This window comes from Stegostoma tigrinum, chromosome 30, assembly GCF_030684315.1.
Source record: "Stegostoma tigrinum isolate sSteTig4 chromosome 30, sSteTig4.hap1, whole genome shotgun sequence".
Lineage (NCBI taxonomy): Eukaryota > Metazoa > Chordata > Chondrichthyes > Orectolobiformes > Stegostomatidae > Stegostoma > Stegostoma tigrinum.
In genome coordinates this window covers 24,240,152-24,267,350 of record NC_081383.1, presented here as the reverse complement: position 1 = coordinate 24,267,350, position 27,199 = coordinate 24,240,152, and the positions used below count along the sequence as shown (strand labels likewise).

At 37.3% G+C, this 27,199-nt stretch overlaps 1 protein-coding gene across 1 annotated transcript in view; it reads right to left on the bottom strand.

The window, feature by feature from the left end:
- Positions 1 to 27,199, bottom strand: part of LOC125465654 (mucin-16-like) — a 120,067-nt gene that overhangs the window by 6,661 nt on the left and 86,207 nt on the right. The window contains exons 47-71 of the mRNA XM_059638429.1: positions 26,073 to 26,227; positions 25,918 to 25,985; positions 24,565 to 24,734; positions 24,368 to 24,394; positions 23,018 to 23,166; positions 22,868 to 22,935; positions 21,396 to 21,565; positions 21,195 to 21,221; positions 20,290 to 20,444; positions 20,128 to 20,195; positions 18,736 to 18,905; positions 17,759 to 17,910; positions 17,602 to 17,669; positions 13,778 to 13,947; positions 13,574 to 13,600; positions 12,864 to 13,018; positions 12,714 to 12,781; positions 12,130 to 12,299; positions 11,929 to 11,955; positions 6,997 to 7,157; positions 6,824 to 6,891; positions 5,009 to 5,178; positions 4,428 to 4,600; positions 2,793 to 2,860; positions 1,585 to 1,745 (exon numbers count right to left, since the gene is read on the bottom strand). Coding sequence (XP_059494412.1) covers positions 1,585 to 1,745; positions 2,793 to 2,860; positions 4,428 to 4,600; positions 5,009 to 5,178; positions 6,824 to 6,891; positions 6,997 to 7,157; positions 11,929 to 11,955; positions 12,130 to 12,299; positions 12,714 to 12,781; positions 12,864 to 13,018; positions 13,574 to 13,600; positions 13,778 to 13,947; positions 17,602 to 17,669; positions 17,759 to 17,910; positions 18,736 to 18,905; positions 20,128 to 20,195; positions 20,290 to 20,444; positions 21,195 to 21,221; positions 21,396 to 21,565; positions 22,868 to 22,935; positions 23,018 to 23,166; positions 24,368 to 24,394; positions 24,565 to 24,734; positions 25,918 to 25,985; positions 26,073 to 26,227 — 2,865 coding nt within the window. The remainder of the gene's footprint in view (positions 1 to 1,584; positions 1,746 to 2,792; positions 2,861 to 4,427; positions 4,601 to 5,008; positions 5,179 to 6,823; positions 6,892 to 6,996; positions 7,158 to 11,928; positions 11,956 to 12,129; positions 12,300 to 12,713; positions 12,782 to 12,863; positions 13,019 to 13,573; positions 13,601 to 13,777; positions 13,948 to 17,601; positions 17,670 to 17,758; positions 17,911 to 18,735; positions 18,906 to 20,127; positions 20,196 to 20,289; positions 20,445 to 21,194; positions 21,222 to 21,395; positions 21,566 to 22,867; positions 22,936 to 23,017; positions 23,167 to 24,367; positions 24,395 to 24,564; positions 24,735 to 25,917; positions 25,986 to 26,072; positions 26,228 to 27,199) is intronic.

The following is a 27,199-nucleotide window of genomic DNA, read 5'->3' as shown; positions in this document are numbered from 1 at the left end:
GTTCCAATCCACTCACCATCCACACTTGGAAACTTATCACCATTCTTTGTGTTGGTGGGTCAAAGTCGTGGAGCACCAAGGTATTATGGGTATACCTACACCAAATGGACTGTAGTATTTCAAGAAGTTAGCTCACCACACCTTCTCAGGGGAAACATGATGGGCCATAAATGAGGATTTAGCCAGTGTTGCCCAGATCCCATGAAAAAATAAAGAAAACCAACTGCTGTTTAGGACCTCCTATGTAGCAGAGATTCCTAAAACAGGAATGTCTGGAATTCTGAAAGGGAAGTTGCAGACAATTTGCTACATGGATGATATCTGAATGCATGATAAAATGAAGAAGGATATGACCAGAAAGATATATAAAAATTAGGGCAAAACAAAATGCAGGCTAAGCACTTTGTCAGATATCATCATTCTGGAGAATTGGCATTAAACTCGAAGGACACCTAATCCAAAAAGTAAGGCATCATAGTAGATCCAACAAAGATCAGGACCAGTTGTGAATTTAAAGCACTGAAGCGTATAAATGATATAAATTGCTTCGTTGGCATGGTGAATGAAGTGGGACTCTTTATGCCTAATTTATCCAGTCTTACCCAACCTTTTGGAGAGCTTTGTAAGAAAGGCCAGCTTTGGCACTGGAGTCAAGAACAGACAGCAGCTTTTGAGAAGATTGAAAACAAGCTTTTTTTTTCTACTGATGAACTTGCACATCACAATCAAGGCTTCTTCACTATAGTAACCACAGATGCATCATCCACAGGAGACACTTTACCAAAGTGGAAACTGACGGAAGAAGAAAACTTTTATACTTTAGATCAAGAGTTTTGATGTAAACTGGATTGGGGTACACAGCCAGAGGGAAGGAACCATTAGCAGGGATGTAAAAGATTTATAGCCTTCCTTTTATTCCTGGTCATGTTACTGGAATTGAAAGAATTTTAAAAAATGCCTTTCCACATACAAAAATTCAGAATTAGACAATTGAGTATGAATATGTTACAGGCTATGTTACAGGCAACATGCTTATAATTAGGTGATAGCAACAGTGGAACAAACAGAAAAGGAAGATCTAACCCTGTGGCAGAAATGCAGCCTTATTCTACAGCCATAACCCAACAGTCTCCTGGCAACAGAGAGAAAACTCAGAGTAATTCCTACAGATCAAAAATCTGACAAGGAGAGCACAAAGGTCAAACAAACCTATCTGCAAGGGTGGTCAAAATATACCCCTGCAGACAAACTGCTGAAAAGTACTAGAAAACAATAATGGAAGATATATTTGTGTTTGACCAAGGTCGATGAAATGGTAAATTTTACAGAGGCTCCATAAGGAACATTTAGGCATCACCAAATGCAAGGCAAGAGTTAGGCAATCAGCACATTGGTAAGGCATTTCAAGACTAGATTATACTTTATCATACCATACATATGCCAAAAACAATTAACAGCCATTGATTTCCTCAAGATTTCCAGATAGACCATGGGCAGAACCATCCACTTTTTGTCCAATAGTGAACCAGCCTTGATTCATGCTAATTGGTAGTTCTAATGAAATAGTTCGAGTTGATACTTTACCCACTGTTAAGCTGTTACTTTTTAGCTGATAGAGATTTCCAAGTAAGGTTGTTTCATTTGTTCCAATAGCGAATTCTGTTCTGACTTCTTCTGCTGTTACTAGTTCATTTGTATTGTCGAGGTTGAAGTAGCTCAAGCAGGTGCATTTAACTGAACCATGTCTGATGAGGAAATTCAAAATAAAAGGTTTGAATCTTTTCCTCTTCATAAATATGCAAAGCCCAAATGGATGAATAACTTGACAATATGCGTATCCCAAAGATTCATAGAATCCCTACAGTGTGGAAATAGGCCCTTCAGCCCAACAAGTCCACACTGACCCTTGGAGCAGCCCACCCAGACCCAGACCCCAACAATCCACCCAACCTACACATTCCTGAACACTACAGGCAATCTAGCATAGCCAATCCACCAAGCCTACACATCTTTGGACTATGGGAGGAAACCAGAACACCCAGATGAAACTGGGTGCAGACACAGGAAGAATGTGCAAACTCCACTCAGTGACCTGAGGCTAAAATCAAACCTGGGCCTGTGGTACTGTGAGGCAGCAATGCTAACCACCGAGCCACTGTGCTGCCTGCAGTGATTGAGTGTATATCACAAGTACCTGCATTTCAAGTTTGAATCAAACTATCTCATTCTTTCACAATACCTTTGCAAATGCAACATTATAGTATTAGTTAGACTATAACTTTTGTTGTGCCATTATGCAATGTTCTCGAGAGATGTTCAGAATTCTGTAACACATAGGACACATTCTGTGACCAGGTTTCATTTCAGTTGTTCCCCATAGGACATAGTTCACAGAGCAAAGTGAATCAGGAACTTGTTTTGAACATTAAAGCTGTGTTTACATTTCTTTTACATTAAATATGTATTTCTGGAGCTGCTGAAAGTTGACCCAGGATATTTTGAACAAAGCATGCAGATTCTGATCAACAACTGGCTAGATGAACTATCTGTACATATGATCAGACAATAACTACAGGCAGGAGGAAGGCAGGAACTGTCAGAATAATCACCAGCAATTAATATGGGTGTGCATATTCTGTACCATGATGTAGTTGGTGAATTAATTGGGTGGGGAGGAATCAGGGAGATCAAGATCGTAAATGTGACTGGGGCAGCCAATGTTTTCCTTATGATTAAAGGTCATCACTTTGTTTAACCTCAATGGTATCTAGCTTGCACCATAAGTCTCTTACCTAAGCCCTGTAACTTTAGAGGTGCGGTAACTCTTCTTCAAAGAGCTCTTTTTAAATAATCCTGTGAGCTGAAAAACATATACCATAGTCAGTACAGATTTCAGATTTCGTATAAAATATGCAATAAGCACTCCTGAAAATGTTGAAAAGATCCATTGAGTTGATCTTAATAAAAAGAGCACAGATTAAGAATTGAATAACACCCCGTCAATAAAATTCATTGCAAGTGTGATAAAGATGCACATAAATACTATTATTTCAGAGTTTTGGAGAGTTCAAATGGAGTCAGATGGATTTTAGTTTCAGTTCTGTGACGGTACCTGATTTTTTAAAGGCGTCAGACATAAATATATCATTTCTAAGAAAGAATGTCATTCTATTAAATGCACAGCCGATGTGAGTGGTGTTATTTGATGAAATGCCAATACTAGTTTAATTCCCATTCAGCAGAATCAGGAGTTCATGAGAACAGCTTCACCTAGCGAAAGAATTCTAGTCTGTGAAACGTCCATGTTGTGAAAGTTTGTAAGGAAGTTTTTAAATTTTTCAGAATTGAAAAGAGGCATCAGAACAGTAAAAGAGGTCAGGCCAGCATAAGTAGAAAACAGACAAAACTATCATAGCAGTCCAAGAAGACAGAACTGCAAACAGTCAGTTATGCAAGAAATAAGTTGAGAAAAGAATGATACTTCTCTGGGACTTAGTAAGTCTAAAGGGTATTATTGAAAAATGGGTAGAAACTTCATTTTGTGATCAGAGATAGCAGGAATTGCAGATGCTGGAGAATCCAAGATAACAAAGTGTGGAGCTGGATGAACACAGCAGGCCAAGCAGCATCTTAGGAGCAGGAAAGCTGACATTTCGGACCTAGACCCTTCATCAGAGAGGGGGATGGGTGAGGGTTCTGAAATAAATAGGGAGGGGGGGAGGCGGAACGAAGATGGATGGAGGAGAAGATAGGTGGAGAGGAGAGTATGGGTGGGGAGGTGGGGAGGGGATAGGTCAGTCCGGGGAGGACCGTCAGGTCAAGGAGGCGGGATGAGGTTGGTAGGTAGGAAATGGAGGTGCAGCTTGAGGTGGGAGGAAGGTATAGGTGAGAGGAAAAACAGGTTAGGGAGGCAGGGACGAACTGGGCTGGTTTTGTGATGCAGTGGGGGGAGGGGAGATTTTGAAGCTTGTGAAGTCCACATTGATACCATTGGGCTGCAGGGTTCCCAAGCGGAATATGAGTTGCTGGTCCTACAACCTTCGGGTGGCATCATTATAGCACTGTAGGAGGTCCATGATGGACATGTCATCTGAGGAATGGGAGGGGGAGTTAAAATGGTTCGTGACTGGGAGATGCAGTTTATTGCAAACCCAGCATAGGTATTCATTTTATTAGGATCCTTATGACATGCCTTTATGTTTTTTTTTCATCTTTAGTGTAATAAACCTGTATTCTTGTGTTAAAGAATATTGGGGCCTTGTGAGAATATGTTGAGTGACTAGCCACCAATTATAAAAATGTAATTTATAATCTATCAAGTCACATTTTACTCTGAGATTTGACTCATACAGAAAAAGGCAAGTGATGTATTTGGTCTTCTGGACATGAAATTTAAATTTTAACAGTGATTAGAAAATAACCCTTACCATCCTGGTAATGTTGGCAGCAATGCTTTGATATTCAGGAGAATTTATGTCATTAAGTGCTTCAGTAAAATTTCTGTTTATTATTGTGAAGTTAAGCTCAAATGGCAAGTCTCCTTCCCGGACTGCAGGTAAAGTTACAGTTGGTGTTATAGTTGGTTTCAATTCTTGATAGCCTAAAATTAAGGTATGAAATGTAAATATGTTGCCCAGGGCTTCAGCAAAAGTATCAGTTATTATTCAGAATCTAAAATGCACTTGTTCCAAGGAAAGCATTCGAGATTCGTTTTTCTTTTGGTCATCGGATCATTTTCTGGGAATAATCTATATCAATTATGCTTTTCTTTAGCATTCATCATTTACATCTTGATTATTCATTAAAAATTTCAAAACTTGAAGAGAAAAACAGCAAGACAGGGCAGCAGTTTTTGTCACAGTTTGGGCGTTGGTGTTTAACAAAGTTCATAGCTGATGAACACCAGTCAAATTCAACCAATGTATTGTATAAACTGTGAAATGATGTAGCGTACAGTAACGTGTCACTGTTTAAGCTTTATTATTATTTAATTTGAATCAGTACATACCATTTACATAAAGGCTGTCTTTGTTCAATGCATATTCTCCCAATGCAGTGATTTTCTCAGTGTTGTCTCTGAACTCATTATAAACAATGGCTTTATCAACTTCATTCACAGTGGGGTTATTTTTAAAAGAACAGATTGCTTCAACCTTAGTCTTGCCTTCATTTCCAGGCCTGGGGAAAGTGAATATAGAATTTGTAAAAAAAAATCCCCACCAAATGCAACAATGATTCATTAAAATATTAACAATTCTCAATATTTTGCATTAACAATACATAGGCATCTTTTGTAAAATGACTAAGATTGTTTAATTGTTTTACTATTACAACACATTTTTGAAATATAGTGTAGATACTTTTTTCTATACAAAAACAACATTGGATATATTAACATTAGTCTGATTACTTGGCTATTTAACTAAAAATAGAACATAAAATATACATTTTTAAACAAATAATTTGTAATATAGTGAAGGTGTAACGAGCAAAAGGCAAATTGCTTGTCTTTTCCTGACACTGGCTTAAGGATTCTCTGACATCATCCAGAAAATTTATCCATTATGGTGGCCTCATGCCTAAAACATTGCACTTCCATCATAAGATCACTGAGGTAAGGTGTGTGTCTAGGATATGGACTGCCCATTTTGAGAGATCCAGGTTTCATACAATATCTGTGTTGTGGTGCAGCATCAGTACAATACACTGGCCTCCTCCAGATTGATGAAACAAATTCAAACAACTGTTAAAGCCACTTCCTGGTACATGCATACACCAGGGTCTTAATCAGCTATTTTTCTCAGAGAGTCAGGTTGGTCAGCTTCTTTTGTCATATATAAGCATTTCTCACGGGATTATTTAGGTTCAGTTCACGAGCCCCAACCATTGTTAATTTGATAGGAACAGATGCAGGTTCCCGTGGTGGGTATAATCTAATTTCCAAAGCAGTTATATCTCAGCATGATTTCCGTCATGCTTATTGAAAATAATCGTCAAGTGATCAAAATTAATTTTCAATATAGTTACAAGATGGTTGTACCTGATCATGGCCTTTATTTCTAATGTGAAAGCTGAAAGCTTATTAAACTGAAATAAGGACAGCTTTTAAGGGCAGGTAGTCACTTCGCTGAATATTTCCAATCTGTGGAGCAGCTACTAACCCTTGTCATTTTAGTTAGTTCTTCTCTGGTTCACTGCTATTGACCTTTTCACAGTTCCAATGAAGTTAATTCATGTTCAAGGAAAAAGATATATTTTCTTTCCCTTGGGTATTTTACTGCTGTCCAGTTTTAATATTGTTTCAATGACAGAATGCAGATATACTCCCTTCATGTTTCCTGCATGTTGCCAATCTCTCTTTTATAAGCATATTTTTCATTTTGCCTCTTACACTTTCATGTTAATATTGTTTCAGTCTCATAATCATTTTCTGTTTTCCATTTTATTACCTTGCTTCTCTGTGAGTGGATCCATGTGTGTATTTGTGCTTGTCTCAGTGTGTGGCAGAGTAGCTGTGTGTGTGTGTGTGTGTGTGTGTGTGTGTGTGTGTGTGTGTGTGTGTGTGTGTGTGTGTGTGTGTGTGTGTGTGTGTGTGTGTGTGTGTGTGTGTGTGTGTTTTTGTCTGCAGGTATGTTTTTGAAACTACCATTCATCTTATCTATACTTTTGACATTACCTCTTATTTTGATTGACCTGCTGAGAAATTCCAGCATTTCCTACTTCTGTTTTAAATTTTGTACGAAAGGCATTACTGTACTTTCAACAGGCTTCTGGAGAGATACGTTGATGCAAACAATGAATGGTTAATGGACACTAATCTTACCTGAAAGATGCAAGTTTACAATGTAAGAATGCTTTCTTTATCTTGCTTTTTCTGTAGAGATTTCTGAGCTATTAAAAAAGAAAATCACAGAAAATGTTTTCGAGACAGAAGCACACTGTTGATATTGATTGATATCAGTCAAAACATAATGTATAATTCCAGTCTCGACATACCAAATTAATAACATGGCTTGATGTAGCTTGATACGGAGAAGAACCAAGGTTTTGCAAATCTGGTATGAATGTCAGGTTACTAATTGTGAAGGTGACATTAAAGTCAGTGGATCTTGTCCCCTCATTTGGAGATTGTGTCACTATCACAACTGGCTCTTCAGCTATAAGGAATAAACGTTGTACAAGGAATAGAGCAGACATAAGAATTATGTAATTGAACATTTTCCTAACTTTGTACGTCACATTTGAATTAATTTGTAGCATCTAAAATATGATTTTCTTCATTAATATTAGAAACCAGAGAGAACTGTCTTAAACGTGGGGCACAAAATGTAGGTTACCATTTATGTCACACACACCATTTGTGTAATGGGGGTTTGGGGGTTTAGGAGTGCAGAAGAACAAATATCAAGTACTAGTGATTTGAGATAGCTTTGGCAGATAAGGAGAAAGATAATCCAAAGAGATTCTGCAAGATCATTAAAAGCGAGCGAGTGACTAGAGAGGGAGAGATCTTAAAAATCAAAGAGTAGCTTTTGTATTGAACCTCAGAAGACAGGAGAGGTAGAAAACAAATGTATCATGAAAAATTGCTGGAAGAGAGAAGTGGAAGCTAGAGAACTTGGGAAATAAATATTGATATTTTGAAAAAATACAGAAGAGCAAGTGCTGGAGGTCCTAAAACATGTAGAGGTGAATAAATCTCCATGATCTGATATAGTGTATCCGAGGATAGCACAGAAATACAGCAAGAACCTCTAAAAGGGAAAATAGATGCTGGGGAAAATTCTAGAAGTCCACAGTTGCAACCAGAAATATGGAGGCCGCAAATGCTGATGAGCACCATAATTTAGAAGCCTTGGTGTAACCAAAAAAAATTGAAGGGAAATTTATTTTCCTGCCTGAGATACCGAAAGTGCTTTGAAAATTGTAAACCACTGAAAGGATGAAATCCCATTAATGAGGAAAAAGATGGGAAGGAGCAAGGGAACAGAATGCAAGATCGGGAGAAAGTCAGAGGGCAAGGGAGATTGGAGATCACAGATGTCACAGCAGAAATCCCATTTAATGCAGGAGAAAGTTGCAGTATCAGAAGAAGCTCAACAAACTCACTTGAGTTGCCTAAGTATGAATACTATTCGGTACTTGCACCCCCATTATCATAGGACTCCCTTTTAATAATTTGCCTTTACTGTGTGACATTAACTCCTTCTCTTAAGGCCAAAAGTAAAAGCAGCATAGGCTACATGTCCCTTTAAGTATGCTGTTCAATAAGATGACAGCTGATCTTCAATTTCACTTCCCCACCTGCTCCTTTGATGCTTTGAAACCAAAATGCTGTGCTTCTAAGCATTAAAAATACAATATGACCCCATGTTCTAGATTCTCTAACCTCTCTATTTCTGAAGCAAAATAATGAGGATGCTGGAAATCTGAAATAAAAACAAAAGTACTGTTGAAACATATATCTGGCAGCGTCTGTGGTGTGAGGGACAGAGTCCAATATGACCCATCTTCAAAAATGAAGACAGGTGGAAAGTAACTTTTTTTAAATGAGGAAAAAGATGGGAAGGAGCAAGGGAACAGAAAGCAAGATCAGGAGAAGGTTAGACAGCAAGGGAGATTGGAGATCACAGATGTCACAGCACAACACAAAGTGCAACACCTCCTTTCACTGCACATGCTTACCATTTTAATACACCATCTTTCTCTCGTGCTCACATTTTTGTAATATGATTTGCAATGCTCCTTTGAAGCCCAGCAGAAGTTAAAATAACATAATCTCTGGACTCAGTTGAATTCAACTTTCATTTTGCTATGTATTTCTCTCTTTATCACCTTCTTTCTTCCCGACCCGGTATCTGGTTTTCCTTATTTTTCTTTCAGAACAACTAATCTAAATTCCACTATTTAACATCTATTAAGATATAGTCCAGACCTATCCCTCCTCTAAAACTATTACCACTCCCTTCTTCCTTTTGTTTTGTGATAACTGTGATGTTAAAACCACCTAAACCCTAAACTTTGTCTGACCTTTCATTTCATCCTCCCAACATTTTCTATTGCCATCACATTTTCACCTCTTCCTTCAGTTCCAAGAGAGAGTCACACCAGATGTTAATTCTGTTTCTCTCTTCACATATGTAATCTGACCTGCTGAGCTCATCAAGCACTCAACATTTCTATTGCTCTCTCTTTCTAACCCATTAAGCTTTTTAGAAACTTGTATTGTATTAAGATCACCCCTTATTCTTCTGAACTCCAGAGAGAATGTGATAGTGCCTCATGACAGTTCACTCAGGGAGTCTTAGCGGCATGTTGTGGTGTGGAGCTAGTCTTTGCACACATGGTTGACCAGGAATTTCTCCCACTCTTACCATCAGCTCTTGGCACGTTTTAGAAGGACTTGCACATTCACACTCAAAATGTCTGGCCACATGAAGCATGCATCTTCCTTGGCCATCAAGTCTTAGAGTAGGACTTGAACCAGAAGTTATGCTTGGTGACAGACACTTCCCAATGCATCACGTGACGTCCGCATTAGAACATAAATCCAATATAAATATAGATAAAAAAACCAGCTGAAGCTGTAAATAATAAACAAAAACAGAAATTGCTGGAAAAGATTAGCAGGTCTGGCAGCATCTGTGAAGAGAAATGAGAGTTAACGTTTTGGATCAAGGTTCTGATGAAGGGTCACCGAATCCAAAATGTTAGCTCTGATTTTTCTTCATGAATGCAATATATTCAGCCTGTCAATTGGGAACTAATTCTGTGAACCTTTTTCCACCAACATAGGGAATATCGTTTCTCAAATTACCACCATTTCAACTCTACTTTATCCCAGATCTATTGCGCTAAGCATTAGCTGGTCTACCTCAACTGACAAATTCTTCAAGCACCTCACAAGACCTATTAACACACTTCAATTTTGGCAGGAATAGAATGCACACAACGTAAGCTGAAACTGGAAGATGAAAGTCAGACTAAAAACCCACTTCTCATTTGAACTAAGTATTCCAGTTACTAGAGACAGTAAGAACTGCTAATGCTGGAGTCAGAGATAACTCAGTGTGCAGCTGGAGGAATGCAGCAGGCCGGGCAGCATCAGAGGAGCAGGAAAGCTGATGTTTTGGGTCAGGACCGTTCTTCAGAAAATTATGTTTGATGCTGCCTGACCAGTTGTGTTCTTCCAGCTCCGCACTGTGTTATGTATTCCAGTTACTAGTATGGTCATAGTGACTGATAAAACTGAAGAAGATTTCATGTCGGACTTCTTCCTAACTTAGTTGTTTTGCTCCTTCTGGCATCTATTTCACCCCACAAATTTTGTATTGGAACCTGCTTTAACCGCCAACATCTCTGATTCTGTTCTTCCACAAGCAAACGTTTTTTCTCTTTTATGGCAGGAATGCCTGTTAATGCCTCTCTGCGGGAAGGGGAGGAGGTAAGCCTTTCTGAAGATGCACCATCCTTCAATCAGACCTTCACAAGATCCAGTTGAGGTAATGGTATGCCTCATTTTGGGCCTGAGCGGATAGGGTCTAGGGCATAGGAATATGATACCACAATGTCAGCTGTCAAGAACAAATGTTTGCCCATTAATTATACTATCAAGAACTCAAGTACAAGTAGCATTCTGATGTTTATTCATCAAATATCAATGGGCCGAAGGTAATTTTAAAGGTAGACAGGATGGATTTGAGAATGAAAGCTTTAAAACTGTGATATTATCAGATCGTAACAGTCAACAAGTGGGAGGATGATAGACAAACCGGTGAACCTGAGTTAGGATGCAAGCTGCAAAGTTTTAAAGGGTGTGAGGTGCAAAGCCAGATAGGAGATCACGACCCATAATCAAGTTGAAAAGTAATGAGGCAGAGTTGAGGGCTTCAACATGAAATGAACTGAGGTAATGGACAGTGAAGCGATGTCATAGAAATGCAAGTGGAGAGCTTTGATGATGGAGAAGCAATGGAGTTCAAATTTCATCCTGGGATCAGATCCATGACTAACATGGTGAAGGATCTATTTCAGCCATAGACAATAGCCAAGAAGATAGATAGTGTTGAAGACAATGGGGAGCATGCTTTGAGAAAATGACCAATATCAATTACTTTGGTGACCCCGATATTTAACTGGGGAAGATTTCTCTTAATCTAATATGAAATGTTGGACAAGCAATGTGACAAATCAAATTCAGTGGAGGAATTGAAACAGGTGGTGGTGAGGCAGTTTGGAGATAATTATCAACATGCAGAAAATGATGTTTTTAATATCAGTGTTAATGGCAATTTTGCTTTTCGCAGTCACAAATCCTCTGGACCACTTTTTATTTCTTCACTTATTTAATTACTATTTCTGTTTGCCTTGCGGTAACAGTCCTTTTTTGTCATTTAATCCCTCCTGCTTTCCAATTTATCACAGACCTTGTCTTTTATTTTTTTCCCCTCCTGCCTTTCAATGTTTTTGCATTTTCTCTGACTCTCTCCCTATGAATGCCATCTGACCTGTAGAGTATTTTCAGAAGATTGTTTTTATTTCACATTTACAGTATTTGCCAACTTGGAATCTCAGGCTTCTTTTAAATTTCGCTGAGAGATCTAATTCAAAGTGCAAAATTCTGCTTCTGCTCTAGTTGCTCACAGCTGTGGTATCAGTTTATTAATATGGTTAACGTAAGCTCAAAGTATGGAGGAGCACATGTAGGTTTTCCAGCAGAGATTTCCAAAAAATTCTGAATTCCAAGAGTAAACCTAAACAGTTTATTGAAATAGGAAACTCTAAACACATTTTGGCCTGTAATAGCAAACATGGTCTCTCAAATATTTTGGACAGAATATAAGGTAACTTTACACTGGGAATCTCCTTTGAGATACCCGCTGTAATAAAAGGAAATAGTAAAGAAACAGAAATATAAACCATACTCACTGGAGGAGGGAACAGCTTCGTGGTAATCTGAAAAATCAAAATCATGTGTTTTCTGTTACATACACTTAATGGAAAGATTTCCTTAGAGTGAAATAAAATTCATGAATTTGGATGAAATATGCTCAATTTTACATGATTCATACAATGAAGCTCAAAGAATGGAATATAAAACAATGGATGTCTCCTTTAAATGCTAAATACCATTGACATAAAGGCTGTTAGTGTCCAGTGAATATGCTCCTAAAGTGGAGATGCTCTTTGTATTGTCTCTGAATGTGTGGTATACGGTGACTTTATTAACTTCCTGAGGATTGGAGTCATTTCTGAAAGAACAGACTGCATCCATACTGGTGTCCTCAATATTTGCCAGGCTGTAAAATAACCACATAGACAACAAAATTAATCAGAAAATATAACCTCAAGTGCAAGTGAAGTCCGTAAACTTCCATCGCTGTTTGAGCAAAATACTGAGGCACAAATTCCACAATTTTGTTTATCGAAAATATATGCCCATGTGTTGCTGTATTTAAAATGAATAAGATTTAACTAATGCTCATGGATGACCAAGCATGTTGAGATTCTATTTGTACAAGGATATTACTTTAAAATAGTGATTAATTTCCCATCCTATTCTATGACTGCTATTAATTTATATGTTCACATCTTCAGAACTCTGTAGAATAACTGGAAGATTATATCATTTTAACACATAAGTGACATGAAAGGACTTACTAAATGTTAAAGCAATCTTAAAATAAATTTCACTGAGGTTTAACATTCATTACCTGAAAGAACGAACTCTACAGCTTGAGAATGTTTTGTTGATCTTGCTGTTTGTAAACAGGTTATTTAGCTAAAGGAAAGTAATAATCAGAGCTTTAGAGATAAATTTAATACAACTACAATTAATTTCAATAATTAAGTTGTAAACTGACCTGGTAAGCAATAATATTTGCTGCAGATTTGTACAGTGCAGAACTGGAAGATTGTAGTGTTGCAGTCAGGGCCAGGTTAGTAATAATGAAGGTCACATTGAAATCGAAAGGCTGTGTTTGCAAGTTTGGTGTTGTGCTCACAGTTGGTGATACTGCTGTCATGAAGCAAAAGAAAAGCATTGAATTGGAAATAAAACATCTCTGTGACTACATCATTTGTCTTACAGACTGAAACAAAACAAACCAAAAGTTTGGAAGCCATCACAGGATATTTCAAATTGGAGTGAGGGCTTCTAGATGTTCGATGATAACGTTCACCCAAAATTCACTAGCAATATTTGCAATCACACAGAGAAAAATTTCTGAACTAGTGATTCTGCAATTGTTTGCTTATCTGCAGAAAACTGTCTGTTTGTTGTTTAGTCTCTTATCTTCTTTGTATCTTAAATTTGCTTTAAGTTTGGGTTACAGCCCTATTTGAAAGCATTGTCAGTCCTGTTCTTGTTGCTCACTGTGAGAGTATGAGTGTATTATCATGGCTCAAGTATGTAGACAGGGTGATATAGCACACACAATTCCAAGGTTCATAATAGTTTTTTAGAAGAATATTTGCAATAATATATAAACTGGGCTCAAATAAAAATATCCTCTCTGTTACCTATTATGATGAAAGGCAATATGACAGAAACAGAAATATAAACAATACTCACTGGAGGAAGGAACAGATTCGTAGTAATCTGAAAAATTAAAATCATGTATTTTCTATTATATATGTCTAAAGGAGACATATCTTTAAAAAGTGAAAAAGGTTCATGTAAATGCATTAATCATTCTCAATTTTATCAGATCCACACATTCAAGCTGAAAGAATGGAATATGAAAAAGACAGAATATCTCCTTTAAATGCTAAATACCATTGACATAGAGGCTGTTAGTGTCCAGTGAATATGCTCCTAAAGTGGAGATGCTCTTTGTATTGTCTCTGAATGTGTGGTATATGGTGACTTTATTAACTTCCTGAGGATTGGAGTCATTTCTGAAAGAACAGACTGCATCCACACTGGTGTCCTGAATATTTGCCAGGCTGTAAAATAACCACATAGACAACAAAATTAATCAAAAAATATAAACTCAAGTGCAAATGAGGGCTAAAAGCTATCGAAGGGCCTGAGCAATATTCTGGAGCAGAAATTCCTCAATGTTATTTATTTAAAATGTAGATCTGTGTTACAGTGGATAGGTTTAAAATAAATGGGATTTAATTCATGCTCATTGATGGTCAAGCACATTAAGATTCCATTTGTACAGGGATATTACAATTTCTTTAAAATAGTGATTAATTTCCCATTCAATTTGCAATGCAACAGCACATATTTGCTTATGTTGACTGAACTAAATTTATTCAGCTCTTCAGAAGTCACAGGCCATTTGTCCCTGCGAGCCTTTTTCTCTTTGGTAATGATCAAGGCTGAACTGATTGTGGCCTCACAGTACTTTCCTCTTACCCTATAAATGTCATTTGACTCACTTGTCATTATAGAATCAATTAGGAATCGATCTAACTCAGCTTCAACAGTATTCAATGATCCTAGCTCCACTGCTGTCTGGGAAGCAGAATTCTTCAGATAAATGACCCGCTCAGAAAAATAAACTTTCTTTGATTTCTGGGAGCTCATATTTTTACATTGTGTCCCCTCAGTTATGGTCTCGCTTATAAGTCCAAACCCCCTTTCAGCATCTAGCCTGTCACATATACCCGGATTCTTATTTGTTTCAATGACCTTAATTTACTGTAAATTAAAACTGGTGGTGGTCTAAGCTTTTCTCATAAGATATGCTGCTTTGATCATCAGATGATTAGCATTATTTATTTGTTCCTGCTACATAGCTATGGGTTCAATAAGCAAAGATTTTCCTATTTTTCACTAAACATTTTGAGTTGTGAGGGTTAAATGACTCAATAAAATGATGATCGTTCCTGAGCCAAGATGCCACAGGATCAAAAAGCCACAGAATACTGCACAGGGTTAGACAATCTCAGGAATGTATGTTAATAAAATGTGAGGCTGGATGAAAACAGCAGGCCAAGCAGCATCTCAGGAGCTTGTGCTCCTGAGATGCTGCTTGGCCTGCTGTGTTCATCCAGCCTCACATTTTATTATCTTGGAATTCTCCAGCATCTGCAGTTCCCATTATCTCAGGAATGTATGTCTTTGCTTTCTACGAGCTAAGGTAATGAAATTTTTCACAGTGGTCAAGTAGCATTAGCTGTTCCTGGAGCAGCTTGCATTCTCTCTTATCACTGAAGAATACCCACAAAGTGGAAACGGGCCATTCAGCTCAACAAGTCCACGTTGATCCTCTGAGGAGCAGCCCACCCAGACCCCTCCTCCTAACCATGCATTTTCCCGAACCTACACATCTCTGAACTCTATGGATAATTTAGCATGGGCCAATACACCTAACCTGCACACCTCTGGAGTGTGGAAGGAATCCAGAGCACTTGGCAGAAACCCACGCAGACACAGAGAGAATGTACAAACTCCACACAGACAGTCGCTCAAGGCTACAATTGAACCTGGGTCTCTGACGCTGTGGGGCAACAGTGCGAACCACTGAGCCAGAACTTGGTTGAAGGTGTTTAGACTTTACAAGTGCTTAAATGACCATATTAAAGCAAAAGTAATTTTTGGAGGACAGAACTCAAATATTGGTGAAAAAAATACATTGTCAATGATTTTCAGTCATTCAGACAATGCACAGGACAATAACAAAAGGAAAACAACATGTATACTGCAGGAGAGGGGAGTGCTGTGTGTCACAGAGTCATAGAGTCATAAAGCACAGAAACAGACTCTTTAGTCCAACCAGCCCATGCCGAACATAATCCCAAACTAAGCAAGTTTCACCAGCCAGCTCCTGGCCCGTATCCATCCAAAACTTTCCTAAACTGTATATAGCCAAATGTTCTTTAGACATTGTAACTGTACCCACATCCACCACTTCCTCAGGAAGTTCATTCCACACGCGAACCACCCCCTGTGTAAAAAACAATTGCCTCTTATGTCTTTTTTAAATCTCTCTCTACTCACCTTAAAAATGTGCCCCCTAGTCTTGAAATCCCCCATCCTAGAGAAAAGACAACTACCATTAACTCTATCTATACTTCTCATTATTTTATAAACTTCTATCAGGTGGCCTCTCAACCTATGCTCCAGTGGAAAGATATCCTAAATATCAAGCTTTTCTTTATAATTCAAACCTTCTTCACCCAACAACATCCTGGTAAACCTCTCCAGCTTGATACTAACCTTCCTATAACTGGGCAACCAGAACTGGACACAGTATTCCAGAAGAGGCCTCACCAATATCCTACACAAAATCAACATAACGTACCAACTCCCATACTCAAAGGACTGAGCATTGAAGCCAAATATGCTATATGCCTTTTTAAACACCCTGTCTATACGTAATGTAAACTTCAAAGATTTATGTACCTGCACTCCTCAGTCCCTATGTTCTATGACACTGCACTTGGCCCGAAGATTAATTGTATAAACCCTACCCTTGTTTGTCGTACCAAGATGTAATACCTCACATTTATCCAGATTGTACTCCATCTGCCATTTTTCATCTCATTGACCCATTTGATCAATATCCCCTTGTAATCTTAGAAGACTTTTTTCACTGTCTACAATGCCACCAATGTTGGTGTTTCTGCAAACTTACTAACCATGCCTTCTATATTCTCATCCAAATCATTTATATAAGTGGTAAACAAAAGAGGGCCCAGAACTGAAACCAATGGAACACCACTGGTCACAGGCCTCCAGTCCAAAAAGCAGCCCTCTGCTATAGAACATAGAACATAGAACAGTATAGCACAGAACAGGCCCTTCAGCCCACAATGTTGTGCCGACCATTGATCCTCATGTATGCACCCTCAAATTTCTGTGACCATATACATGTCCAGCAGTCTCTTAAATGAGACTTTAAACTGTGACTTTCTGTCTCTTGCCATTAAGTCAATGATGTATCCAATTGGCAAGCTCACCCTGAATTCCATGTGACCTAACTTTACTAATTAGCCTACCTTGCGGAACTTATCAAATACTCTACTCTACTAAAATCTAAATAAACAACAACTACTGCTCTGCCATCATCCTTTTCGGTAACCTTCTCTTTCTCTAATGGTACAACATTAGTCACCCTCCACCACTGCATAGTTATAAATGATGCAAATATTTCTGCAAGGCGATCTCTTAATTTCCTCGATAATTTCCAATAACATGGTGGGATACATTAGATTGGAGATTTAACTATCTTTATATTCTCTAAGACCTTCTGAACTTCCTCTTCTGCAATGTGAACTGTTTTTAAAACATCAGAGTTTATTTATCTGCATTCTCTTGACTCCATTTCTTCCTCCACAGTAAACACTGACGTGAAGTATTAATTTAATATCTCTCCGGGGGCTCGACACAAAGGAGGTCTCCTTGTTCTTTAAGAGGCCCTACCCTGTCTCTAGTTCCTCTCTTGTTGTTAATGTATTTGTAGACTCTCTTTGAATTATCCTCAACCTTATCTGCCAATGCATCAATACCCAGTTATGGGGTACCTTCAGAACTCTGTAAAATAACTGGAATATTATATCATTTTAACACAAATGTAACATAAAAAAACTTACTAAATGTTAAAGCAATCTTGAAACATGGTGCTGTGGTTTAACATTCATTACCTGAAAGAACGAACTCTACATCTTGAGAATGTTCTGTTGATCTTGCTGTTTGTAAACAGGTTATTTAACTAAAGGAAAGTAATAATCAGAGTTTTAGAGACAAGTCTAATACAATTACTTAAATTAGATATTTTTAATAATTAAGTTGTTAACTGACCTGATAAGCAATAATATTTGCTGCAGATTTGTACAGTGCAGAACTGGAAGATTGTAGTGTTACAGTCAGGGCCAGGTTAGTAATAATGAAGGTCACATTGAAATCGAAAGGCTGTGTTTGCAGGTTTGGTGTTGTGCTCACAGTTGGTGATACTGCTTTCAGGAGTAAAGAGAAAAGCATTGAATTGAAAGTGTCAGATCTCTGTGGCCATATCATTTGTCTTAAAGAGTGAAACAAAGCAAACTAAAAATATGGAAGCCACCACAGAATATTTAAATTTGGAGTGAGGACTTCTAGACGTTTGATGATAACATTTACCCTAGTAATATTTACTATCATATGTCCAAGTGGAGAAAAATTACTGAACTAGTGATCCTGCATTGTTTGCTTATCTGTACGAAATATCCAGATGTTGTTGCATCTCCTCTTACCTTCTTATTATCTTTAATTTGTTTTAAATTTGGGTTACAAGACTATTTTTAAGTAGTGCTGGTTCTGTTCCTGTTGCTCACCCTCTAGTTTGTTAATATGGTTCAGGTATGCAGACAGGATGATACAGCACAAACAGGATCCCTAGTTGAAATGTCATAAAATCTCATTTCCAAGGGCAAACCTTTTATAGAAGTAGAATTACTTATTGACTTTAAAAAGTAAATACTGTACACCTAATGTTTGCAATAATATATAAACTGGGCTTAAATAGAAATGTCCTCCATGTTATTCATTGTAACGAAAGTAAATATTAAAGAAACAGAGAAATATAAACCATACTCACCCGAGGAAGCAACAGATTCGTGGTAATCTGAAAAGTCAAAACCATTTTCTGTTATGTAAAATTGATGGACAGTCACCTTTAAAGCTTGAAACAAATTTCATGTAATTGAATTAATCATTCTCGATTTTATCAGATCCACACATACAAACTGAAAGAATGGAATATGAAAAAAGTCAGAATATCTCCTTTAAATGCAAAATACCATTGACATAGAGGCTGGTATGGTCCAGTGAATATGCTCCTAAGGCAGAAATGCTCTTTGTGTTGTCTCTGAATGTGTGGTATACGGTGACTTTATTAACTTCCTGAGGATTAGAGTCATTTCTGAAAGAACAGACTGCATCCACACTGGTGTCCTGAATATTTGCCAGGCTGTAAAATAAACACATAGACAACAAAATTAATCAGAAAACATAACCTGAAGTGCAAGTAGGGGCCCATTATTTTCGATGGGTGCCTGTGCAAAGGTTTAAAATCCTGAAGCAGAAATTCCTCATTGTTGTATATCTAAAATATATTTCTCGTGTGTTAAAGGGAATTGGTTCAAATTAAATGGGATTTAATCATGCTGACTGATGATTTTGTACATTGAAATTCATTTGTAGGAGATATGTCTACTTGCTTAAAATAATGCATCCATGGCATTCACAAGGTAGCATATTCAACACATCCAGTATCAAATCTCACCAAACCTGAGAACTGATAACCGGCTTCTTTTGCATGCATCTTCTTCTTCAGACAGCATCTTGATTATTTGAGGGCTTCCTAATTATATGGGCTCTGCCAAGGAGGCAGTGCTGAAGTCTGCCTTAGCTGGAACAAAATCAAACTTTGTGCTGTCGATCTTATTATGGGACCCACACTAAACAAAGTTAATTGGCCAGGGATGACCATATCAAATACAAGGAGACAGCTGGAAGCCACAACCCCAGGATAGAGAATAACACTGGTCTCACTGAGGTTCCTTGTAAATGGTGATTTTTTTTTCAAAGAAATGGTAAGCACCCTCATCAGTAAGAATCTACAGCTCAGGAGGAATATCAGGTCTCAGTGCAATTTACTGCTCCAATACTGTAATTTAAGCACTTCCAACATCTGAATGCCTTCAACAAGAGACAAGCAAGTTGCTTGAGGCCATACGTATCTTCTCCGATCACTGTGAAAGCTTTCATTATCTCAGCCTGCAGAAACAGTAGAGTGCAAAGATGTATATTCTGGAGTGTTTACAAAAATACAGCAGAAATTGGAGTATCCCCGTCATGTCTGTTACATTTTGGATTTTATGACCTGTTGATGCTTTGGGTCCTGGCTCAGGAAAATCTATCCTTTTTAATAGGCGATTTAAATCTTTCAACACAAACTGTTTCAGGAAATATAGAATTATCTTGCTACCTAAAACATGCACAGATATCTAACGCAAACAATTTAAAATTAAATAATGCTAATGCACTCAGTACCAAATCCACAATCAGAACTTTGTAGAATAACTGGGAGAAATTACCATTGTAATATTTTTGTAGGATAAAATGATTTATTAAATGCTAGAGTAATCTTTAAATAACTACTGTGAAGCTTTATTGTCAATATTCCTTACCTGAAAGAGCAAACTTTGCAGCTTAAGAATGTTCTGTTGATTTTGCTGTTGGTAAACAGGTTGTTCATCTGAAAGAAGGCAATAATCAGTGTTTTAGAGGCAATTGTAATTCAATTCATTAGAATACATATATTTTTTTAAATAATTATGTTATGGACTGACCTGATAAGCAATAATATTTGCTGCAGATTTGTACAGTGCAGAACTGGAAGATTGTAGTGTTGCAGTCAGGGCCAGGTTAGTAATAATGAAGGTCACATTGAAATCAAAAGGCTTTGTTGGCAGGTTTGGACTTGTGCTCATCATCGGTGGTACAGCTATTAGAACACGTGAGAAAAGCAGTGAATTGAAAATAAAACATCTTTGTATAGCAATCACTTGTTTTAAAGTCAGTAGGGCAAAACAAGGCCAACATATAAACCACCACAAAATATTTCAAGTTGGAATTAGGGCTTTTTGATATTTGCTAATAGTGTGCATTCAAAGGCCTTTCAACAATATTTGCTATCCTCTGTGCAACAAAACAATGTCAGAAGTCACATGATACCAGGTTACAGTCCAACAGGTTTATTTGAAATCAGAAACTTTCAGATCACTGCCCCTTCATCCTGGTGTAGTGTATCTTCCGACCTTATCCACTCCAGTCCAAGACCGGTACATCCACATGAACTCAACAACATCTTATGAACAGGTGATCTTGCAACTGTTCGTTTGTTATAGACAATTGTCATGTCTTGTTGAGTCTTGCTGGAGCCTTGAATTCTTTTGCAATTTCTTCCAAGAGGCCAGATTCTGAATGCTGCATACTTTGTTCTAACTGCTTATTGTTTTAGTGTCAGTCCAATACCATGACAGACATAAGGACAGAAGATTATCATCTTCGTCTCTAGCATATATACAAACTCTGGTGAAAATTTCATGAGTTCTCAATTCCATGAAGGAATGGTTTATAGAAATAAAAATATCTAGTATCGCTAATCAGTAAGTATTATGTCCTTAATGCCTGCAACAATTTAAGTAAATAATCTGTCTGTGCTATCTACCAAAATAAAAGGGAATTTACTCACTGGAAGACGGAACAGCTTCATGGTAATCTGAAAAATCAAAATCACATATTTTGTGATGTACGTCTAGTGGCATGTTATTATTAAAGAGTGAAATAAAGCTCATAAATTTAGATTAATCATCTTGAATTTTATCAAATTTACACATTCAAAATCTTAGAATGCAAAGTAATATTCAGAATTTCTCCTTTAAATGTAAAGTACCATTTATGTAGAGACTGTTAGTGTCCAGTGAATATGCTCCTAAGGTGGAGATGCTCTTTGTGTTGTCTCTGAATGTATGGTATATGGTGACTTTATTAACTTCCTGAGGATTAGAGTCATTTCCAAAAGTGCAGACTGCATCTACACTGGTGTCCTCAATATTTGCCAGACTGTAAAATAAACAGACATACAACAAAGTGTCTTAGACAACGTAATCAGAAATGCAACTAAGGCTGTAGAGTTTTCATGATGTCTGAGCAAATGGTTAAAAAGTTAGGGCGCATAATGTCCTTGTTGTGGTACATTGTATGTTAAAGTGAATAGGTTTAAATTAAGTTGGATTTTATCATGCTAATTGACTATTGTTTTCATTGAATTGCCTTTTTACAGGGATTTATTTTTAAAAGAAGTTATTATATCCCAAAATACTAGCTACTGGTATTTGCAAGGGACAAACATATTTTGTTGCAGATCCAAATCTATTTAGCTGACAGAGCTGATAATTGGTTTCTTGTGTATTCTTTTGCTTATGGTACCTTCCTTGATTATTTGAGGATTACTGAGCTCCTGCAAAAACAAAGATTTTACTGCAGGGCAAGGAGCCTGGCTCCAAGACTTCCTCAGTCTGAATGAAGATCAAAATGCTGTGAGTGTAATTGTAAACCACACACTGGCCATCTCGCCAATTGAGTTAACTGGCCAGGAATGACTTCTGAGCAAACATTTTAAAAGTTAAGATGTAAACATCCTTGTTTTGGGCACACTGAAAATGTTTAAAGCATTCCCAAACAGAAGCTACCTGCTAGAAGCCAAACCCAGGATGCAGAGCAACACTGACTTATGAGTTTAATGTGAATGATGAATATTGCAAAGAAATAAAAAGCAAGTCATGACTTCTCCTGTACAAAACATCAGCTTAGATGATCGGTGCTATTATCTAATAGAATATTGTTACTCAAAGCACTTGTAATGTTCGGAAGTTTTCAACATGAGTAAGCTATTTGAAGTCCATGCAAATGTTGCAAAATCACTGTCAGAAACTGTCAAACATTTTTTAATCTTACATTGCAAAAATGGTAGTGAGCAAGGACGTACATTCCTGAGTAAATCTTCAAAAATATGGTGGAATTTATGATATCTCTTTTATGTTTGATTACATGCCAGAATTTGTGACCTGTTGATGCTTTTGGATCTTGCCAGAAAAATCTGTTAGTTTTAGTCAGTCACTTAAGTCTCACACCTCAGAGTTTCATGAAATATCGATAAACCATGGCACTTACAGAAATTGCATATGCCTGATTAGTAACAAACTGAACATTAAAATATATTAATGTTTTGATCACAGAATCATGGAGCAGAAGTCTACAGAATAAGAAGAAACTTTATCTTTTTTTAGGATTTTTGAAATAGGTTTACTACATGTTAATGTAATCTTGAAATAAACACTGAAGTTTATTGTCAGCATTCCTTACCTGAAAGCATGAACGTTACAGCTTAAGAATGTTTTGTTGATCTTGCTGTTACTAAACAGGTTGTTCATCTGAAGGAAAGTAACGAACAGTTTTAGTGACAAAGGTAATACAACTAATTTAAATATATATTTGTAATAATTGTCAACTAACCTGATAAGCAATAATATTTGCTGCAGATTTGTGCAGTGCAGAACTGGATGATTGTAGAGTTGCAGTCAGGGCCAAATTAGTAATAATAAAGGTCACATTGAAATCAAAAGGCTGAAGGTTTGGAGTTGTGCTCATAACTGGCAATACCGCTGTCAGGAAATATGTCAAAACCATTGAATTGAAAACGCAATATCTCTGTGATTGCACCATTTGTATTAAAGACAGTACAATAAATTATTCAAGGTAGAAACTGTTGCAGATAGTTTCAAACAACCAGATTTTAATGCCTGATTATATTTTCACTTAAACAGCCATCTGGTAATATTTGTAATCACAAATGCAATTGGTCAAAAACTACCTTTCTTGATTATCTTGCAATAATTTGCCTCTCTGTGGAAAATTGTCCTGATTTTGTTGAAGCTGTCACCTCCCTTGGTTTAAATTTGGGATACAGGTCTAATTCTAAATTTTTAAAAAAATGCTGCTCCTCTTCTTGTTGCTCAGAGTATTTGCATCAGTCTGCAAATATAACTGACATAAACTGTCAGGACTACATTGTACACAGACCATTTGCAGCTGAAACTAAAAAATTCTGAATTCCAGGATATAACCAGATGGGTTTTATAAATGGGACTATCTGTTTACAGGGCAGATGGGTAAATAGTGGTAGTATCACTGGACTAATCAGTCAGAGGTTAAGGTTAATGCTTTGAGGATATAAGTTTGTAGCTCAACACAGCAGCTTGTGAGATTTAAATTCAATCCAATAAATCTGGAAAATAAAACTAATTTCAGTAATGGTGATAACCCTATCATGGATTGTCATAAAAACCCAACCGTTTAACCGATGTCCTTTAGGAAGTAAATCTGGTCACCAATTGAGCTCAGTTGGCTGGAAGATGAGTTTGCAAAGCAGCTTGATGCCAACAGTATGGGTCTAATGCCCATCACCAGATGAGGTTACCAAGAAGGACTCTCCTTCTCAATCACTGCCTTTGCCTGAGGTATGGTACTCCTCCAGGTTAAATTACTTCCAGTCATCTCTCTCTAAACAGAGAGCAGCCCTGTGACCTGGTAAGAACTGTGGCGACAACAAAAAATCTGTCAACTTTACATGGTCAACCTACATGTGACTCCAGTCAGACAGCAATGTGGTTCACTCTTAACTGTCCTCAATTTACGGGCAACCAAATATTGGTCAGTGAGATCAATAGTCACAGACGGTGAAATTTATTTTTTGAAAAAGTAAATATCACATCACAATTGATATCTGGCAATGCAGGCATCTGAATTTCCTCTGTGTTACCCACCGCAATGTTTAAGAGAAACATAAATATAAACTATACTCACTGGACAAAGGAACAGATTCATGATAATCTGAAAAAAAAAATCAAGTGTTCCTGTGATAAAAGTCAGGTGGAAAATGATCACCAAATACTGGAATAAATTCATGCGTTTGATTTAATCTTCCTCAGTTTATCAAATTAACAATCAAATTAATGAAACAGAATGTAATAGACAGAATGTCTCTTTTAAATACTAAATACCATTTACGTAGAGACTGTTAGTGTCCAGTGAATATCCTCCTAAGGTGGAGATGCTCTTTGTATTGTCTCTGAATATGTGGTATACAGTGAACTTATTAACTTCCTGAGGATTAGAGTCGTTTCTGAAGGTGCAGACTGCATCCACGCTGGTGTCCTCCATATTTGCCAGGCTGTAAAATAAACACATTGACAACAATGTGAGTTTGAAAATATAAATGGTAGTGCACATTAGGAGTACTTCATGGTGCTTAAGTATGTTTTTAAAATACTGAGGCAGAAATTCTTCAATGTGGTACATCTTAAAATATATCCATATCAGCTGTATGCTGAAGTGAATAGGTTAGAAGTAAATAGGATCTTATCATGGTGATTGACTATGGTGTACATGGATTTTATTCTGTACAGGGATATTGTTTGTTTAACATAGTGCATTACGGTCCCATAATATTCACAAGGTGACAATATATTTTTGTTCATGATATCAGAACCAAATCTGATTCACTCATGGAGCTGAAGACTGGTGCTTTCTACTTCATCATTTAGCAGCCCTGATTAATTGAGGGTCACCATGTCACAGCTTATATCATAGTTTTACTAAGGTGCGGGAGTAGATGATGTGCTCCAAGTGTTCCTCACACAGATTGAACATGGTGGTGTAATTGTGAACCACAAATGAGTTATCTCCTTTAATGAGTTAACCAGCCTGAGAGGCATGTAGCCAAAGACGCACAGGATATAGAGCTCACTGAAGCTCAATGTGAATGATCTTTTCTGGTCCAAGACACCATAAGTGAATTGTGCCTTTACCAGGAAGAAAACTGCATCTCAGATGAAGCATCATTCTCTGTGCTGTGAACTGCTCAAATCACCATTCAAGCTCAAGCAATATCAGAATGTTTTAACAAAAATAGCTAGTTGCTGAAGGTGACACGCAGATGTTGCATAATCGCATAAAAGTTTTCATTGTCTTAGCTTTGTGAAACAGCTGAGATTGTATCCATGAAAGTGTTTTCAAAGTATGCTAGAAAGTTTAGCTCTTCCTTTATGTCTGGCTGTGCAAGAATGCGACTTATTGGTAGCTTGTAGTTTTATGTGAGGAAAATATATTCTTTTCATCGGCCATTTAATCCCACAACCCAAAGTTCTCAATTAAAAAAGACCTTGACCCTCTACTTATATCTAACTGAAACAATTAACAATACGAACCATCTGATCACAAAAACGACTGTCAAAACTTATAGAATAACTGAAAAAGGTTGCCATTGTAACTTTTCTGTCAGACAAAATAATTTAATAATTGTTTAAGTAATCTTTAAACCTCAGGAACATTTATTGCATATCAACATTCCTTACCTGAAAGAGCGAACTCTACAGTTTGAGAATGATCTGTTGATCTTGCTGTTATTAAATAGGCTGTTCATCTGAAAGAAGGTAATAATCAGTATTTTAAAGACATATTTAATTCAATTAATCATAATACATTGTTAATAATTAAGATGTGGACTCACCTGGTAAGCAATAATATTTGCTGCAGATTTATACAATGCAGAACTAGGAGATTGTAGAGTTGCAGTCAGGATCAGGTTAGTAATAATGAAAGTCACATTGAAATCAAACGGCTTTGTTTGCACGTTTACAGTTGTGCTCATAATTGGTGACATGGCTATTAGGAAACATGAGAAAAATGTTGAATTAAAAGTAAAACATTTCTGTGTCTGTCTCATTTGTTTCACAGACAATAGCACAAAATGCACCAGAATCTAGGTGTACATGCAGATTGTTTCAAGTTTGTGTTAGGGCTTTTGGATATTTGGGGATATGATTCATTCAAAGTGCCATCTGACATATATTTGTGATCACCTACACTACTGGACAAACACTGCTTGATGATCCTGAAGCAGTTTGCTTGTCTGTAGTCTGAAAATTGTCCTGATTTTGTTGACTATCTTCTGATTTGGAGTTCAGTGCTTGTTTTAAAATTGAGCGACACGTTTAACTCTATGCACAAAATGCTGTTTCTGTTCTGTTTCAGCATGAGCCCATCAATATAATTCACATAAAATTTTAGAATGAACATAGCACAGAGTCTGTGGCTGAAACTTCGAAAATTTCTCAGTTCAAGGTGTTTATTTTGTCTAATAAACAAGATTATCTAATAACAATAGACATAGATCAAAGAATGTCTACAGTGTGGAAAACAGGGCCTTTGGTCCAACAAGTCCATGCCAACCCTCAGAGCATCTCACCCAGACCCATCTCCCTATAAACCACCTAATATACACATCTCTGAACACTATGGGCAATCTAGCATAGCCAATTTCCTGGCTTACACATCTTTGGACTGTGGGAGGAAGCCAGAGCACCAAGAAGAAACCCAAGCAGACACGGGGAGAATGCGCAAACAGACAGTCACCTGAGGGAGGGGTTGAACCTGGGTCTCTGGCGCTGAGAGGGAGCAGTGCTAACCACTGAGCCACTGTGCTGCCGTAAATGGTAACACGGCGAAATGGAAGTAATATCATTGGGCGAGTATCCCAGAGGCTCAGACAAGTGCTCTAGGGCCATGGGTTCCAATATCACCACAGCAGCTGGTGGAGTTTAATTTTGTCCAAAAAGTTAGGAATATAAAACTCTC